General features: G+C 42.6%; 1 protein-coding gene across 2 annotated transcripts in view; it reads right to left on the bottom strand.

The window, feature by feature from the left end:
- The window catches only part of CEP162 (centrosomal protein 162), a 169,191-nt gene extending 153,842 nt beyond the window's left edge, over nt 1–15,349 (bottom strand). For both annotated transcript variants that reach the window (XM_089661691.1, XM_089661692.1), the window contains exons 1-2: nt 15,254–15,349; nt 15,067–15,165 (exon numbers count right to left, since the gene is read on the bottom strand). In XM_089661691.1, the coding sequence (XP_089517817.1) occupies nt 15,067–15,126 (60 nt within the window). In that variant the 5' untranslated portion in view covers nt 15,127–15,165; nt 15,254–15,349. The remainder of the gene's footprint in view (nt 1–15,066; nt 15,166–15,253) is intronic.
- Between the last annotated feature and the right edge of the window lie 1,162 nt (nt 15,350–16,511).

Below are 16,511 nucleotides of genomic sequence, written 5' to 3'. Positions count from 1 at the left end.
GAGAAGAAACCTCTGCCCACTTTCACGCTGTCACATATGAGTGTAACATGCTTCAAAAGGTGAACTTAGCCTTTAACCGCTTTCCTATAACAGAAATACTGCTACAGGGCAGCATGAGTGCGCAAAATCAGTTATATATACACACGTGATTTTGCCATTCCGGGTAGGGGGCGTGTGCACGCAGTGCGTGCGCCCTACCTTTCGCAGCCTCGGCTGTCAATCACCAGGTTCTGGCTGGTGATTCCCCGCCTGCACCCGGCGATCTCCAAGGATTTCCGACGGGGAAGAGACCTGTATGTAAACAATACAGATCTCTCCCCTCAGCTACTGCACACTGCTTAGTATGGCTCTGCATAGCAGAGCCAAACAAAACAATGTGCTTACAGTGAAACACATACACAGCCCCCATAGTAAAACAGCACACAGTTAACCCCTTGATCACCCCACGTTAGCCTCTTCCTGCCCAGTGCCATTGTTTTTTTTAATTGCACTGATCACTGTATGGGTGTTACTGGGGATGTCAGTGACACCAAGTCAGTTCCCCCCCAGTGCCAGAATGCCTGCCGCAGTCCCACTATAAGTCGCTGATTGCCACCATTACTAGTAAAATACCAATATATATATATATATATATATATATATATATATATATATATATATATATATATATATATACATACATACACACACATACATACACACCACCATTTGTAAATGCTATAACTTTTACATAAGCCAATTAATTTACATGTATTTGGGATTTTGTTTAGCAAAGACATGTAGCAGAATACATTTTGGCCTAAATTTATGATGAAATTTGATTATTTTTATTTTTTTAACTGAAAAAAAAAATACGTTTTTTTTTCAAAATTGTTAGTCTTTTGTTTATAGCGCAAAAAATAAAACCTGCAGAGGCGATCAAATACCACCGAAACGTTTCTCTTACATAACATTATTACTGTTGTGTGCCATCTCTCAGCTTCACAATAGAAAGATAAGATGCTGCCTCATGCAATTAAGCCTTCTATGAATTCTAATATTCATATCAGATATAGCTTCATACATTATATCAAAGTATTGTTACATTTTTCAATTTTCACACTAGGTTTGCTACTGAAGATTTGCAATAAACACTACAGATAATAAAAACTGAATTTAACAAACATAAAACCCAGTGCATAACATACTTCAGAAAACAGAATATAAAACAGAAGAAGGAGGTTTTAAATTACATGCAATGCAAGTACAGGACAAAATCATGCATTTTATCTAAGAATTTCTAATATACACCTTTGCTGCTACCTAGTGGTAAAGGATGAAAATGTAATGCTGAGTATAGAATTGGCTTGAACTTATACTCTTTTGGCATTTTATTTATTACAATTACTTATATAGCACTGTTAATTTATACAACGGTTTAAATATTTATTATGCATTCACATCAGTCCCTGCCCTCCAGCAGTTTACAATCTAAGGTTGTACATTCACAACGTTCATACATGCACACACAGAGGTCCAATTTAGACAAAAGTCAGTTAATCTACCAGCATGTCTTTGAAGTGTGGGAGGAAACCGGAGTCCCTGGAGGAATCCCGTGCAGGCACAGGGCGAACATGCAACGTACAAGTAATGCCATGGTTGGAATTCAAATCGATAACCCTAGTGCTTTTAGGTGGAAGTGCTAACCTCTTAGCCACTGTGCTGTCTGTTTTACTTTTATCAGTCTTGTAAAATGAATTCTACAATCTGAATTACAATGTATATAATGAAAAATATGCAACGGAAACTCAGCAAGAAGAGTACCATAAAAAGTTTTCATTAAAGTATACCTAAATGAAAAAACGTTTTTCTTTTAAAGAATAAGATTCTGAAGTACTGCTACAGGGTGGCAGGGCTGCGCAAAACCACATATACATACGATACGCATTTCCGGGTTGGGGGCACGCATGCTACCCCACCCGCATCGCTATTGGCTGCTACAGATGTCAATCACCAGGTCCCAGACGGAAATTCCCCCCCCCCTCTTGGGGTTGCTGTGGCAGATACTCGCATTTCACTGCTGATTTATTCCCGCTGGCTGCACTACTACTCATATCCTCGTGTTTACATGCTGATTGGATTACATCTTGGAGGCTTACTTTCACCTAGTGTTGTGGTCCGTTCATGCCTGACCATCAGCCTGCTCCTACTATTGCAGGCTATTTGCAGAACATCTAATTTAGTGCTTCATGGTCTACAAGTGGACATATTCTGTTGGGTACTATCATAAAATATATAATTTTTTCTTTTCCTTTGGATTGGCCAAATCAGACTACACAATATTTCTAGTGCACTAGTTACCCAACTGTTGTGACACAGCCGGGAAGGGCTTTCCCCTCACTCTGAACTGGTTGGCGTGACTGGAAGGGGTATCTTTCAATACCATCAACGATCCGACATAAGAGATAAGAGGAGGGGAGTCCCACCATTATTACCTGAAGGACCCACCATCTGAAGGATCCATCCAATTCCAGGGGAAAGACCCATTATATACCAAAAGGCTCATTGGTCCTTAGGGGCCTGGGCAGGAAGGTGAGGGGGCACTCCACCTATCTGCGGATTGGCACCTGCAGTTCACACCTGCATGATATCTTATGCACATGGACACTATTCACTGTATTGTGTTTTAAGTCACTATAGTGCACGAAAAAGCTTTTTGAGTGTATGATACCACCAGCCTATTTATTATTTTCTATATGTGTTATGGCCGTCTGGGCTACATAATATATGGTGGTAAAAGGGTTAAATATAAGTAAATGTGATTTGATGCAACATTTTTCTGCTGGTTTGAGCGCCGCACTGCTTTACACTTTAATTTTCTCACTACACTAAGCCATATTCCCCGATCACTCATACAGACACGACCATTACAGTACATTGGTTTTGACACAATTGGTTGATTTGTGTAATACACTGGATACAATGTCCGATACATAACCAGTCCAAAGAACAAAGGTATACCACTCAGGCAAACATTCCAGATCAATCCACAACAGGTGCAGGCTCTGGCTCGCCACCGCACATGATGCAACAGGAAGAAGGGTCAGCCGCACACCAGAGGATAGATGAATGTAGTGTATATTAATTGATCCATAGGAAACACAAAACACCAGGACATGAATACAGGACCTGTTAATGCATTTCACACGATCTCGTGCTTAATCATAACCAATTATGATTAAGCACAAGATCGCGTGAGACGCGATCATGAGATCATGTGAAATGCATTAACAGGTCCTGGTGTTGTGTGTCCTATGGATCAATAAATATACACTATATTCATCTATCCTCCGGTGTGTGGCTGACCCTTCTTCACATAACCAGCCCAGACACTGAAAAGTCTCACACATGTGGTATTTCCATAGTCAGAAGGAGTAGCAGAATGTGTTTTGGGTTGCAATTCTAAGTATGCCTAAGCTGTGTGTGAGAAATATCTTACTAAATTGACAACTTTGTGTAAAAAAAAATATAATTTGAATTTTCTTTTCGCATATCCAAAAAACTTGTGCCAAAAAATGAATTCTTCAAAAGACTTACCATGCCTCTTAAAAAATACCCTGGGGGTGTTTATTCTCTAAATGTGGTTATTTTGTGGGCGTTTTCACTTTCCTGGGGCTACAGAGCCTCCAACAATGTGATAGGTAGTCAGGAAATTAGATGCGCAATTTATATCCCCAGAAAGCCTGAAGGTGCTTGTTGGATTTTGGACCCCTCTCTGCGGCTAGACTCATCCACCTCACCAACCGCTCCACATCTGCCTCCCCCCTCTGCCAATCTCTTCATTGGCTCCTGATTGCCCAACGCATCAAATTCAAACTGCTAACTCTGACCTACAAAGCCATTCACAACACCGCCCCAAACTACATAACTGACGTGATACCCAAATACTACCCTACCCGTGCCCTCCGCTCCACACAGGACCTCCTACTCTCTAGCTCCCTGGTCTCCTCCTCCCACGCCCGATTACATGACTTCTCTAGGACTTCCCCCATCCTCTTGAACTCCCTACCCCAATCCATCAGACGGTCACCTACCCTCCCCACCTTTAGGTGCACCCTGAAAACCCTCCTCTTCAGGGAAGTCTACCCCGACCTCACCTAACACCTGACCTCACTTAACAACTAACCTCCTCCACTCCTCCCACCACTCCATCCCCCACAGCCATTTCCTCCTGTACCACCTTCCCCCCCCCTCCTAGATTGTAAGCTCGAAAGAGCAGGGCCCTCGAACCCCTCGTGTAGTGTATTGTTACGGTCTTGTCTCATGTTCTGTCCCCCTTGCTACTGTACAGCGCTGAGCAAACCCTTTGGCACTATATGAATACTGTATAATAATAATAATAATAATAATAATAATAATAATAATCTACTCATGCATGTGGTATCCTCATACTCGGGAGGCATAGCAGAATGTGTTTTGTGGTGTAATTATAAGTATGTCTATTCTGTGTGTGAGAAATAAATTTATAAAATGACAACTTTGTGGGAATAAAAATGTCTTCATTTTCCAAACAATTGTGACAAAACAATTACAACTGTCACAAACACAGTGGAAACCTACTTACATACACTATGGGCTCACCACAGGATTTACCATAATCATGGCCACATCACTGACTTGTGCAGGTACCTCACCTGCGAAAATGGACTTACAGAGTCCTCTTTGCAACATACACATAGAAGGATATGCATCTGTGACCTACATTTAGCACGTATTTATCTGTATTTGTTTTTTACCATGTTTTTTTTTAAACTGCTTCCCTCATGCAGTCTGCAGATGAAGGTTTCAAATAACAATGCCCTTTGCTAAATGTATATTAATCTAAATCATCTTCTTCAATCTCGACAGGTAGCAACAGGTATTGTGCATGACTGCTTCCATTCAGCCAAGGCTGTCACTCACAGCTCCAAATCCCACAAACAATCAGGATCCAATGAGCCTGGTTCCTAGCCATGGGATCACTATATCAGCTATAGGGCTTCATTCAGAAACAAACCCTTCAGTCTGCAGATGACACTGCTGCCCTAAGATGGCAGTGTGCCACTTTTTATACTCCAGTTGTCAAATACAATTACTGTTCTAAATTATCATCAACATTTTTATAGATAATTCACATTTGTCTGCATATAATAAACACAGTGCAAGGTATTCATTAAAACAGTATACCAAATAAAAGCCTTACATGCCCTTAAAAGAATATTTTAAAATTATTTTAGGTAGGCAAAATAGTTATAGTCAAGTTAACCTTCGCATCACTTGCTGACACTGTTAACATGTCCTTGGCATTTAGGGCCCGATCACACTAGAACGTGGTCCAGGAGACCAGTGTTCCCTTGCAATCTGCAGTAGGTGTCAGAGCAAAGATAATGAAACCAAAAATGCAGGTTGTAGTGCAGTTGCCTGCATGGTACAAATAGTCCCCTCGCCTTTATTGGTAACAATGGCAGTAGTAATAACTCACCCCACCCTTCATTAGTAATAGTAGCAATTTTAATAAACGTATCATCCCTTTTACTGGTGAAAATGTCAGCAGCTTCAATCCCTCCCTTTTATTGATAACAGTGGCAGCAATGTTAACCCCACCCTTTTAGTGACAGTGGCATCGCATTGTATGTTTTTCAAATACTTATGGGCCGAAAACAAAAAATCAGTTTTATAAATAAATGAAACAAAATTAAAGTGAATTAAAATATAACTAAAGGAAAACCTTTTTTTTTTTTTTTTTTTTAAGTTTTGGATAGAGTGGAGATGGATTAGAACATCTGTCAGTGTTTATTGTGGTCTGTGCCCCCATTAGGGAGATTCACCCTCTCTATTAGTCCTTTTTACCGTCATCATTGAAAGTGAAAGTAAAAGACAATCCCACATTTTGGACTGTCCCCAGAAAAGTAACAGAGGGGAAACATTAGAGACACTAGTTCAGGTGAGCTGGGGGTCCCCAAGAAGTTTTCATAATTTGCAGGAACTTCCTTTTGCTTCCTGTTTGGCTATGGGACAGGAAGTGAAGGGAAATCAATGGGACACAGATGGTGAGAAAAAAAAAAAAAAAATCTGACAGGGGTTATAACCCTCCCTTGCTCTATGCACAGTGGGAAAAAGGTTTTGCCTATAGTTCTACTTTAATAAGTTTTACTTGGAGGTTTTTGAAAATTAGGAAGATATAATTTAGAGCAGAGAAAATACTTCCGTAACAAACAGCCTCCTTATATCTGAGTCCCCATCAAAGACCCCCTTACATAAGGGTCCCAATCAGAGTCCAAACTTACATAAGGGGCCCAAATAAGAGTTTCTGCTTTCATCAGGATCCCTCCAGAGTTTCCCATTACAACAGAGGGCACACAGGCCATAGTTTGGAGACCTACACAATCCAAATTAGCCACAAATATTATTATCATAATACAGGATTTATATAGCGCCAACAGTTTACGCAGTGCTTTACAAAACAAAGGTAGACATTACAGTTACAATACAACTTGGTACAAGAGGAAACAGAGGGCCCTGCTCGTTAGAGCTTACAATCTAGGAGGAAGGGTTGAGTGATACAAAACGTAAATAGCTGTGGGGGGGATGAGCTGATGGAGGAAATAAATGGCAGTTTACTAGGTAGAAGCAGGATAGGCTTCTTTAAAGAGATAGGTTTTCAGGGATTGTCTAAAGGTGGATATATTAGGAGACAGCCAGACAGATTGGGGTAGGGCGTTCCATAGGATTGGAAAAGCCCTGAAGGAGAGCATGGGAGGAGGTGACACGGGAACTGGAGAGCAGAAGATCTTGGGAGGATCGAAGAGAGCGGTTTGGTTGATATTTTGAGATCAGGTTGGTGATGTAGCTGGGGGCAGAGTTGTGGATGGCCTTGTAAGTTGTTGTTGGTATTTAGAATTTTATTCATTGGACGAGTGGAAGCCAGTAGAGAGATTGGCAGAGAGGGGTAGCAGACACTGAACAGTTGGTAAAGTGGATGAGCCTGGCAGCAGTATTCATGATGGACTGGAGGGGGGATAACCTATGTTAAAGGTAAACCAACGAGGAGGGAGTTGCAGTAGTCGAGGTGAGAGATAACCAGGGAGTGAATTAGGAGCTTTGTGGCATCATTATTTAAGAAGGGGTGTATTCTGGAGATGTTGCGGAGGTTGAGGCGGCATGATTTGGACAAGTGTTGGATGTGGGCCTGAAAGGTTAGTTCAGCATCCAAGGTTACACCTAGCACCCTGACATGCAGGGATGGGTTGATAGTGGTGCTATTGATCCTGACCGAGAAATCAGGGGAAGAGGCACGTGGGGGGGGGGATATTATGAGCTCAGTTTTGGATAGATTGAGTTTTAGGAAGTGGTGTGACATCCATGCTGATATGTCTGTTAGTAAATCGGTGATACGTGAGGAAACTGATGGGGTGAGCTGAGGAGTAGAGAGATAGGTTTGTGTGTCATCAGCATAGAAATGGTATTGGAAACCATGGGAAGCTATCAGCTGACCCAAGGAAGAAGTGTAGATTGAGAATAGGAGAGGTCCAAGGACAGAACCTTGGGGGACCCCAACAGTAAGAGGAGTAGGAGAGGAGAAAGTAGAGTTGTGAGTGACACTGAAGGTGCGGTGAGATAGGCAAGATTCAAACCAACGAAGAGTAGTCACAGAGACCAAGTAAATGGAGTTTTTTTTTTTTTTTTCGGAGGAGGGGGTGGTCAAAATGTGTTAAAGGCAGCGGAGAGGTCCAAGAGAAAGAGTATGGAATAGTGACCATTGCTTTTAGCGGTTAGTAAGTCGTTTGAGAGTTTTAGAAGAGCAGTTTCTGTGGAGTGTTGTGGACGAAATCCAGACTGAAGGGGATCGAGAAGGTTATTCTCAATAAGGTGGCAGCTCAGCCGGTTTTAGACAAGATGTTCAAGGAGTTTGGAGGCAAAAGGGAGTAAGGAGATGGGTCTTACATTGCCAAGATTGGTGGGGTCCAGTGAGGCCTTTAAAAGGTATGTGGGTGACTAAACGCATGTTTTAGAGAGTTGGGGAAGATGCCAGAAGAAAGGGAGAGATTGAAGATATGAGTTAAAGAATGAAGGATAGAGCCAGAGGGTGACCGTAGTATTTGCGAGGGAACAGGGTCCAGGGGGTTAGGTGGGCTTTAGAAAAAAGTTTACCAACCTCCTCTATAGTAGCTGGGTTAAACAAGGAAAGTATAGACTGCGCAGGTGGACAAGGAGTGCAGGGTGAGGGAAATATCTGTATAGTGGAGATCTCGTCACGAATTGTATCAATCTTATTTTTGAAGTGATTAGCGATCTCCTGGAAAGTGAGTGAGTTAGTGGGTGGAGGTAAAGAAGGATGAAGTAGAGAGTTAAAGGTAGAAAAGAGTTGATGGGGATTGCATGAGAGGGTGTTAATGAGAGTGATAAAGTAGGTCTGTTTGGCAGTGTGAAGACAAGAATTGTATCTTTGAAGGGCAGATTTATATTGGTCAAAGTCTTTCTGGGTCTGAGTATTAAGCCCTAAACGCTCAAGAGCACGGCTATGTTTTTTGAGGCATCTGGTATTGTCTGCTTGCCAGGGCTGTAGCGGTCGGGGCCTAATTCATTATGTAGTGGGGGGCCGATGTATCCAGGATGGACAATAGTGTACTATTGTAAACAGAAGTGGCCAGGTTGGGGCAAGATAGGGCTGAGATTTTGTCATAGAGACAATCTGTTGCCAAAAAAAGAAGAGAAGGGTTAAGATAACTAAGTTTTCTAAAAGGAAAGTTTGTGAGGTTGCAAGGAGTGCATAAGTGGGAGAATACAAGGTTGAGGCAGTTCCCAATCAAGCGAGTAGAAGCATGTGTCCATTGTTTTAGGTCAAAAGAAGTGGTTAGTCTCAGAAGTTTAGAGGTAGCAGTAGTGTTAAGATTAACAGGGATGATGACGTCACCAAAAATGATAGTGGGAATTTCAGAAGAGAGAAAGTAAGGCAGCCAGGCACAGAAGTCATCAAGGAAGCTTGATACCGGACCAGGAGGCCGATAGATCACAGCAAATAAAGTTTTGGCTATAGATATACTTTAATCATTGGGCCCTCCTGGCTTGAATCTGAGGTTGTAGGACTTATTTCTATTCATGTTATCAATCTGTACTAACAGCCCAATCACCAACAGCCAGGTTATAAATGTCAAATTTTTATACTGCACAGAGTGCACAGGTATGTCAGGTTAGAGTTTGTTCACACCACCCTGTCCTCTAAAATGAATGCATGGATGTTGTGCATCAGTAATGAGCTCAGGAGTGAGTACTAGGAATAATGCCTAGCACAAACAATGAGAAAAAAAAAAAAAACAGTTTTGACGCGATCGTCCAATAATCTGATTGTTAGTACACAGCTTTTGAGAGCTGATCACGATGGTTCATGCAAAATTATCCAAAGGGACGAGCACAAAAATGTTTCTTGTAAGATAACAGAACAAACGATTTTTGTGTAATCAGTACAGTATTTGTTTGTAAAAAAATGAGTGACCAAGCCCATGCATACTTGGAAATGAAAGAATATATTACACAACAATACTTTACATCATCGCGGGAGTTGTATTCTATCTTACAAGAATTTTTGTAACTCTAGTAACTAGGGATGCACTGATACCTTTTTTTTTTTTTTTTTTATTCGGTAAGGAGGAATACTTTCTGTCAAGTACTTGCCGATATCGATTACTGATACTTTACAGTGCGAAATGCATCTATACAAAATGTATGAATGCAAATTGCACCGTAAAAATAGCATGCTGTTTTACCAGGAATGTAATTCCTGTCATAGCCTGAGTTCACACAGGAGCAGTGCAGGGAGGTTTCCCGCAGTGGAGAGTGGGTGTGTGGGGATGTACTGTATACTATGGTGGCAGATGCTCCATATTCTCAATGTTAGGTATCGCATGGACAGTGCTGACCAATCAGATGCAGTCTAGCCCTTACTGTCATCGCTGCAAGGAGATGAGAGAAAACCACTTCACAGGTCTAGGGATTTGAAATCCCAACAGCTTTCTCTCCTCTTCTTGCAGTAATGACAGTACAGGCTAGAAGGCATCAAAAGCCCTCTAGCCCGAACTGTCATCCCTGCAAGGAAAGGAGAGAAAGCAGTGGGCATTTCAAACGTCTGCCGCTTTCTCTCCTCTCCTATTACTGAGGATATGGAGCATCTGCCTCCATATAGTATACATCCCCATTTGTCCGATATTCTCATCGAGTGTGCGAGTCCAAACCCACCTGAACTATCCCTCTGAGAAACTGTCAAGGCTGATAGCTAACCATAAGTGGTGGATACATTTTCCCAGCCCATTGTTACATATATATATATATATATATATATATATATATATATATACACACATACACATACACACATACACACACACACACATATATACACACACAGTCAGGTCCATAAATATTGGGACATCGACACAATTCTAACATTTTTGGCTCTATACACCACCACAATGGATTTGAAATGAAACAAACAAGACGTGCTTTAACTGCAGACTGTCAGCTTTAATTTGAGGGTATTTACATCCAAATCAGGTGAACGGTGTAGGAATTACAACAGTTTTCATATGTGTCTCCCACTTGTTAAGGGACCAAAAGTAATGGGACAATTGGCTTCTCAGCTGTTCCATGGCCAGGTGTGTGTTATTTCATTCATTATCCCATTTACAATCAGCAGATAAAACGTCCAGAGTTCATTTCAAGCGTGCTATTTGCATTTGGAATCTGTTGCTGTCAACTCTCAAGATGAGATCCAAAGAGCTGTCACTATCAGTGAAGCAAGCCATCATTAGGCTGAAAAAACAAAACAAACCCATCAGAGAGATAGCAAAAACATTAGGCGTGGCCAAAACAACTGTTTGGAAGATTCTTAAAAAGAAGGAACGCACCGGTGAGCTCAGCAACACCAAAAGACCCGGAAGACCATGGAAAACAACTGTGGTGCATGACTGAAGAATTCTTTCCCTGGTGAAGAAAACACCCTGCACAACAGTTGGCCAGATCAAGATCCCTCTCCAGGAGGTAGGTGTATGTGTGTCAAAGTCAACAATCAAGAGAAGACTTCACCAGAGTGAATACAGAGGGTTCACCACAAGATGTAAACCATTGGTGAGCCTCAAAAACAGGAAGGCCAGATTAGCGTTTGCCAAACGACATCTAAAAAAGCCTTCACAGTTCTGGAACAACATCCTATGGACAGATGAGACCAACATCAACTTGTACCAGAGTGATGGGAAGAGAAGAGTATGGAGAAGGAAAGGAACTGCTCATGATCCTAAGCATACCACCTCATCAGTGAAACATGGTGGTGGTAGTGTCATGGCGTGGGCATGTATGGCTGCCAATGGAACTGCTTCTCTTGTATTTATTGATGATGTGACTGCTGACAAAAGCAGCAGGATGAATTCTGAAGTGTTTTGGGCAATATTATCTGCTCATATTCAGCCAAATGCTTCAGAACTCATTGGACGCCGCTCCACAGTGCAGATGGACAATGACCCAAAGCATACTGCAAAAGCAACCAAAGAGTTTAAGGGAAAGAATTGGAATGTTATGCAATGGCCAAGTCAATCACCTGACCTGAATCCGATTTGAGCATGCATTTCACTTGCTGAAGACAAAACTGAAGGGAAAATGCCCCAAGAACAAGCAGAAACTGAAGACAGTTGCAGTAGAGGCCTGGCAGAGCATCACCAGGGATAAAACCCAGCATCTGGTGATGTCTATGCGTTCCAGATTTCAGGCTGTAATTGACTGCAAAGGATTTGCAACCAAGTATTAAAAAGTGAAAGTTTGATTTATGATTATTATTCTGTCCCATTACTTTTGGTCCCTTAACAAGTGGGAGGCACATATGCAAACTGTTGTAATTCCTACACCGTTCACCTGATTTGGATGTAAATACCCTCAAATTAAAGCTGACAGTCTGCAGTTAAAGCACATCTTGTTCGTTTCATTTCAAATCCATGGTGGTGGTGTATAGAGCCAGAAATGTTAGAATTGTGTTGATGTCCCAATATTTATGGACCTGACTGTATATATATATATATATATATATATATGCCACTTGCATACGTGCAGCAGGGAATGCCTGAGCGGTCTATGAATGTCCGTCAGCTTTGACAGCTTCAAGGCGTGATAGCTCAGATGACTTAGGAATTCTGTTCCAACTCAGCTGAGCTCATCCCTGTTATGCATGTGTAAGTGCAGTGCAATGCATTGGTACGATACATGGCACAGTTCACTTTTTTACACTCTATTGAAGGGTCACTTCATTCAAGTGAGTTGCACTGTGTGAACACACACACATTGTATTTTGATTAAGCACACCAAACAGCAGCTCAATGCAGCAATATGGTGCGAACAGGGCACAGAAAACTAGTTTTTTTTATGAGCCCTTGCGGTGATCTGTGTAGAACAACCTCAGGTTAGGTTGACACCTATGTAGATTGAGGATTGTGCGATTTCATAGTGCGGTTTTGATGTATTTTTTGCCAATAGGAAAGTATTGATTTGATGCGACTTTGGATGGGTGTGACTTTGAAGAAACTTTGATGCAACTTTGGATGGGTGCAACCTTTTTTTTTGTTGGCTAGTAGGAAAGTAGTACAGTTCTCTAATTTTTATTTTTGTCACCTCCATTGTGCAACACGGGAATTCTTGCACATTTCCTTTGGGTTGGTGTGTTGTATTTTGTGTATGTTACAATTGTTGTTAGTTACAAAACTGTCTTTACCTTTAAATCAGTTTGATGTAGCAGGAGGTGGACCCAGTGTTTATTAGGAGGAACAGCTGTTGCTTAAAACCAACACTTTGTACAAGGGTCTACTGGGTAATATATAAGGGCTATCTTTAGCGTGAAACGCGTTTACCTGCCAGCCCCCCACTGTATTTCCACTGTCTGTATTGGTTTTATCTTGGTCCAATAAAGTGGATTGTTTGGAGTGCAGCCGATCGGACGTCCTTTGTTCTCATCTATGCAGCACACGAGCTGAGCTAGCACCTAGAGAAGGAGTTGTGCTTGGAGATTGGGAGTCTCTCTACTTGGAGCAGCGGTCAACATATAACAGTTCTGTTATGCAGTGCAACTTCAAAGTGACTTGAAGGCCAGAGAGTGTAAGGCTAGGTTCACACCTATGCAGTTTGTGTTTGATCAATTTCTGCAGTGCGTTTTAATGCATTTGTGGGTGTTTTTCTTGTTGCTAGGCAGATTTAAAATGCACAATGCATCAAAAACACACTACATGCTTTTCTGCAGCATTTCTATTGAAGTCTATAGAACCAAAAACGTTCAAAAAATTCAATTTCCAAAAAACACACTGGGTGAAAATGTGGAGATGTGAACGTGTCCCATAGAAAATCATGTTAAAAGCGGAGTTGCACCCAAAAGGGGAAGTTCCGCTTTAAAGATTGGTCCCCCGCTCCCCATTAAGGATTGGCACATTTGGGGAGCGGGGGGAGGAAAACAGATACCCAAATTTGACAGGTACCCAGTCCCACTGCGATCGCCTAGGAGATCAGAAACGGAAGTTGTCCTCCTACCCTCCCTCCCTGAAGTCTTTTGGGACACGTGACAAGTCTCAGAAGACGACGGGGCCATTCAGGAAGCACATCACTACTCACGCATGCGCAGTGGGCACCTGGCTGTGAAGCTGTAAGCTGTCACAGCCGGGTGCCCACAATGAAGATGCTGGCCTCCTGGAATACAGGACGACTGGTGAAACGGGCTGCGGCGGGGGCAACGCAGGATCGTGGGACAGGTGAGTGGCTGTTTTTTTAAAAGTCAGCAGCTACAGTTTTTGCAGCTGCAGACTTTTATTTTTTTACAGTGTGAGTGGAACTCCGCTTTAATTGGACTGTAGTGCATTTCTGCAAAACGCTGCATAAAACACTTAGGTGTGAACCTGGGGTAAAGTCACATCAAAGTTGCACTACATGAACAGAACTGTTATACGCTCCTATTAGCCCAAGAAAAAAGTTGCATCAAAGTCGCACCCATCCAAAGTTGCATCCAAGTAGCTTCAATGTCACACCCATCCAAAGTTGCATCAAAGTCGCATGCAAATCACATCAAAGTCACTCCCATCCAAAGTTGCATCAAAGTCATTGGCAGAAAAAAGAAAACATGCAAAACAAAACAATGTGTCTATTACATGTAAAAAGCAATTGGCAGTTGGAAAAACAGTCCCTGACCCATTCCAAAAAAGGCACCGATAAATCAGATCCATAGGAAATCATGTTAAATGGACTGTAGTGTGTTTCTGTAAACTGGAAAACGCACTGAAATCCACATTAGGTCAGGATCACATATGCAAAGAACAAAAGGTATACCACTCAGGCAAACAATCCAGATTTATGATTAAGCACGAGATCTTGTGAAACATGTTAACAAGTCCTGTATTCATGTCCTGGTGTTTTGTGTGTCCTATCGGTCAATAAATACACACTATATTCATCTATCCTCGGGTGTGCGGCTGACCCTTCTTCCTAAAGGATCACATATGTGCGGCCACGCGGGCTGCAATTTGCACGGGCACGAGTATCTATTCATTTGAATGGCCTCCCAGGACACACAGGGAAGAAGTCCTTGCACTTCCTGAGAAATCGCAGCCTGTACAGGAATGGAGGTTCCCAGTACGGTTGCGACTTATAGTGCGGGAGGCGTGTCATTAGAATTAATGGTACCCGCCCACAGGTCCCACATTCCTCTGTGTGGGTGGTGTGGCTGCAGGTATTTGTACGGGTCCCGCATCGGCACCACGCACACCAGGGGCGGACTGACAACTCATGGGGCCCCCGGGCAATAGGGGATCATGGGACCCCTGTGTCCTTGCCCAAACTCAAAAAAGCCTATGAAAAAGGTACCAGGGGCATCTCATGGTGCCCCCTACTGACCCCGGGCCCTCGGCCAGTGCCCGAGTTTCCAAATGGTCAGTCCGCCCCTGCCACACACAGGTGTGACCCAAACCTTAGTGGCTATAGTGTGAATGAGCCCTTCAGAAATAATCGATTCAAACAGAAAGCAGTCATGGTTACCTCTTTCAGAAACTGTTCAAACTGCTCATCCAGCTCCTCTTTAGTCAAGCGATGGGCCATAGCTGCTGGTGGACGTGCTCTCTAGGCCAGCACTGGGACCTACACATATAAATACAAGAAGACAAGTTCACTCATAATAACAGCATGTAAGGAACGTCAGCAGCGGAGCCGTGCTCACGTGACATACCCGTGTACTGAGCCCGGACACTGAGGATTACAGCCTGAGCCGACAGCTGTGTACTGGTAACCGGGGACAACACTTCCCTGCCGCCTGTATTCCCGCCCACCCTGATTTGATCAACCAATAGGACCCCTTCACCCAACCACCAGTAGGATCGCAGCCTAAGCTGCTCCTCTCTGCTGACGATAGAGTAGCGAGCTGTGATTGGCTGTCTTTGTGGCACAGGTATGCCGGTTGGATTACAACAGTGACAGACGGTTAATGGCTGTGATCATGTGATCAGCGTTGAATGGAAGGCGGGAGTGATGTGCTATTGCAGCTCTTCCAACTTTATAAGGAATCGTGGACCTTCTTTTATCAATGTGTTGTTTGTATCTGGGAGGGGTGTGGAATGACTGGAGGACAAATAAAAGTTGTTGCTATATTCCATTCACACTGCAATGTGTCTACGAAACGCATATTATTATTATTATACAGGATTTATTTAGCGCCAACAGTTTGCTCAGCGCTTTACAATATGATGGGAGACAATACAGTAACAATATAGTTCAATACAAGAGGGTTAGGAGGGCCCTGATCCTTGGAGCTTACAATCTAAGAGTTCATTCGTTGACATGCATTCTTGCACTGTGTTATGGTGTGCTTGCGAGCCCATTCACACTTGTGTGACTTGTCATCCGGCTTTGTGGTGCAAAGGCACATGACAAGTCACACCCCATGTTTCCTAGTGAGTAGTCCCATTTGATCTGTGCAGCTTCAAGTTGCCTGGTCTTGAAAGTAGATCCTGCATTACTTTGGTCAGACTTTCATGTGACTTGAGGGCTGTAGACTTTAATGTAAACCCTCCAAAGTCACATGAAAGTCACACCTGAATGAGATACATGTGACTTGTGTGCCACTTTATACAGCACAAACAATCATCCTTGGTCAAAGCCAACGTCACCCCAAAGTCGCAATGCAAATTGCACGATTTTGAAGTTGCACAAGTGTGAATGGAGCCTTAGGGAAAATTCAAGTGGAGGTGACTTCCATACACTCTCTGGAAGATTCACATCTATGTAGATTTTACATCAAATTGTAGATCCATGTAGAAGTAGCATCAAAGCCTCATCCAAGTGGTGCCCATCCAAAATCACATTCAAGTCACACCCATCTAAAGTTGCATTCAAGTCACATCAAAGTCTCACTCATCCAAAGTCGCATCCAGATCACACCCATTCAAAGTCACATTCAATTCACACCCATCCAAACTTGCATCCAAGTC

This window comes from Staurois parvus, unplaced genomic scaffold (assembly GCF_062004578.1).
Source record: "Staurois parvus isolate SC_StPar_1 unplaced genomic scaffold, SC_StPar_1.0 ptg001370l, whole genome shotgun sequence".
In the NCBI taxonomy this organism is placed as follows: domain Eukaryota; kingdom Metazoa; phylum Chordata; class Amphibia; order Anura; family Ranidae; genus Staurois; species Staurois parvus.
This window is presented reverse-complemented; position numbering and strand designations above follow the sequence as displayed.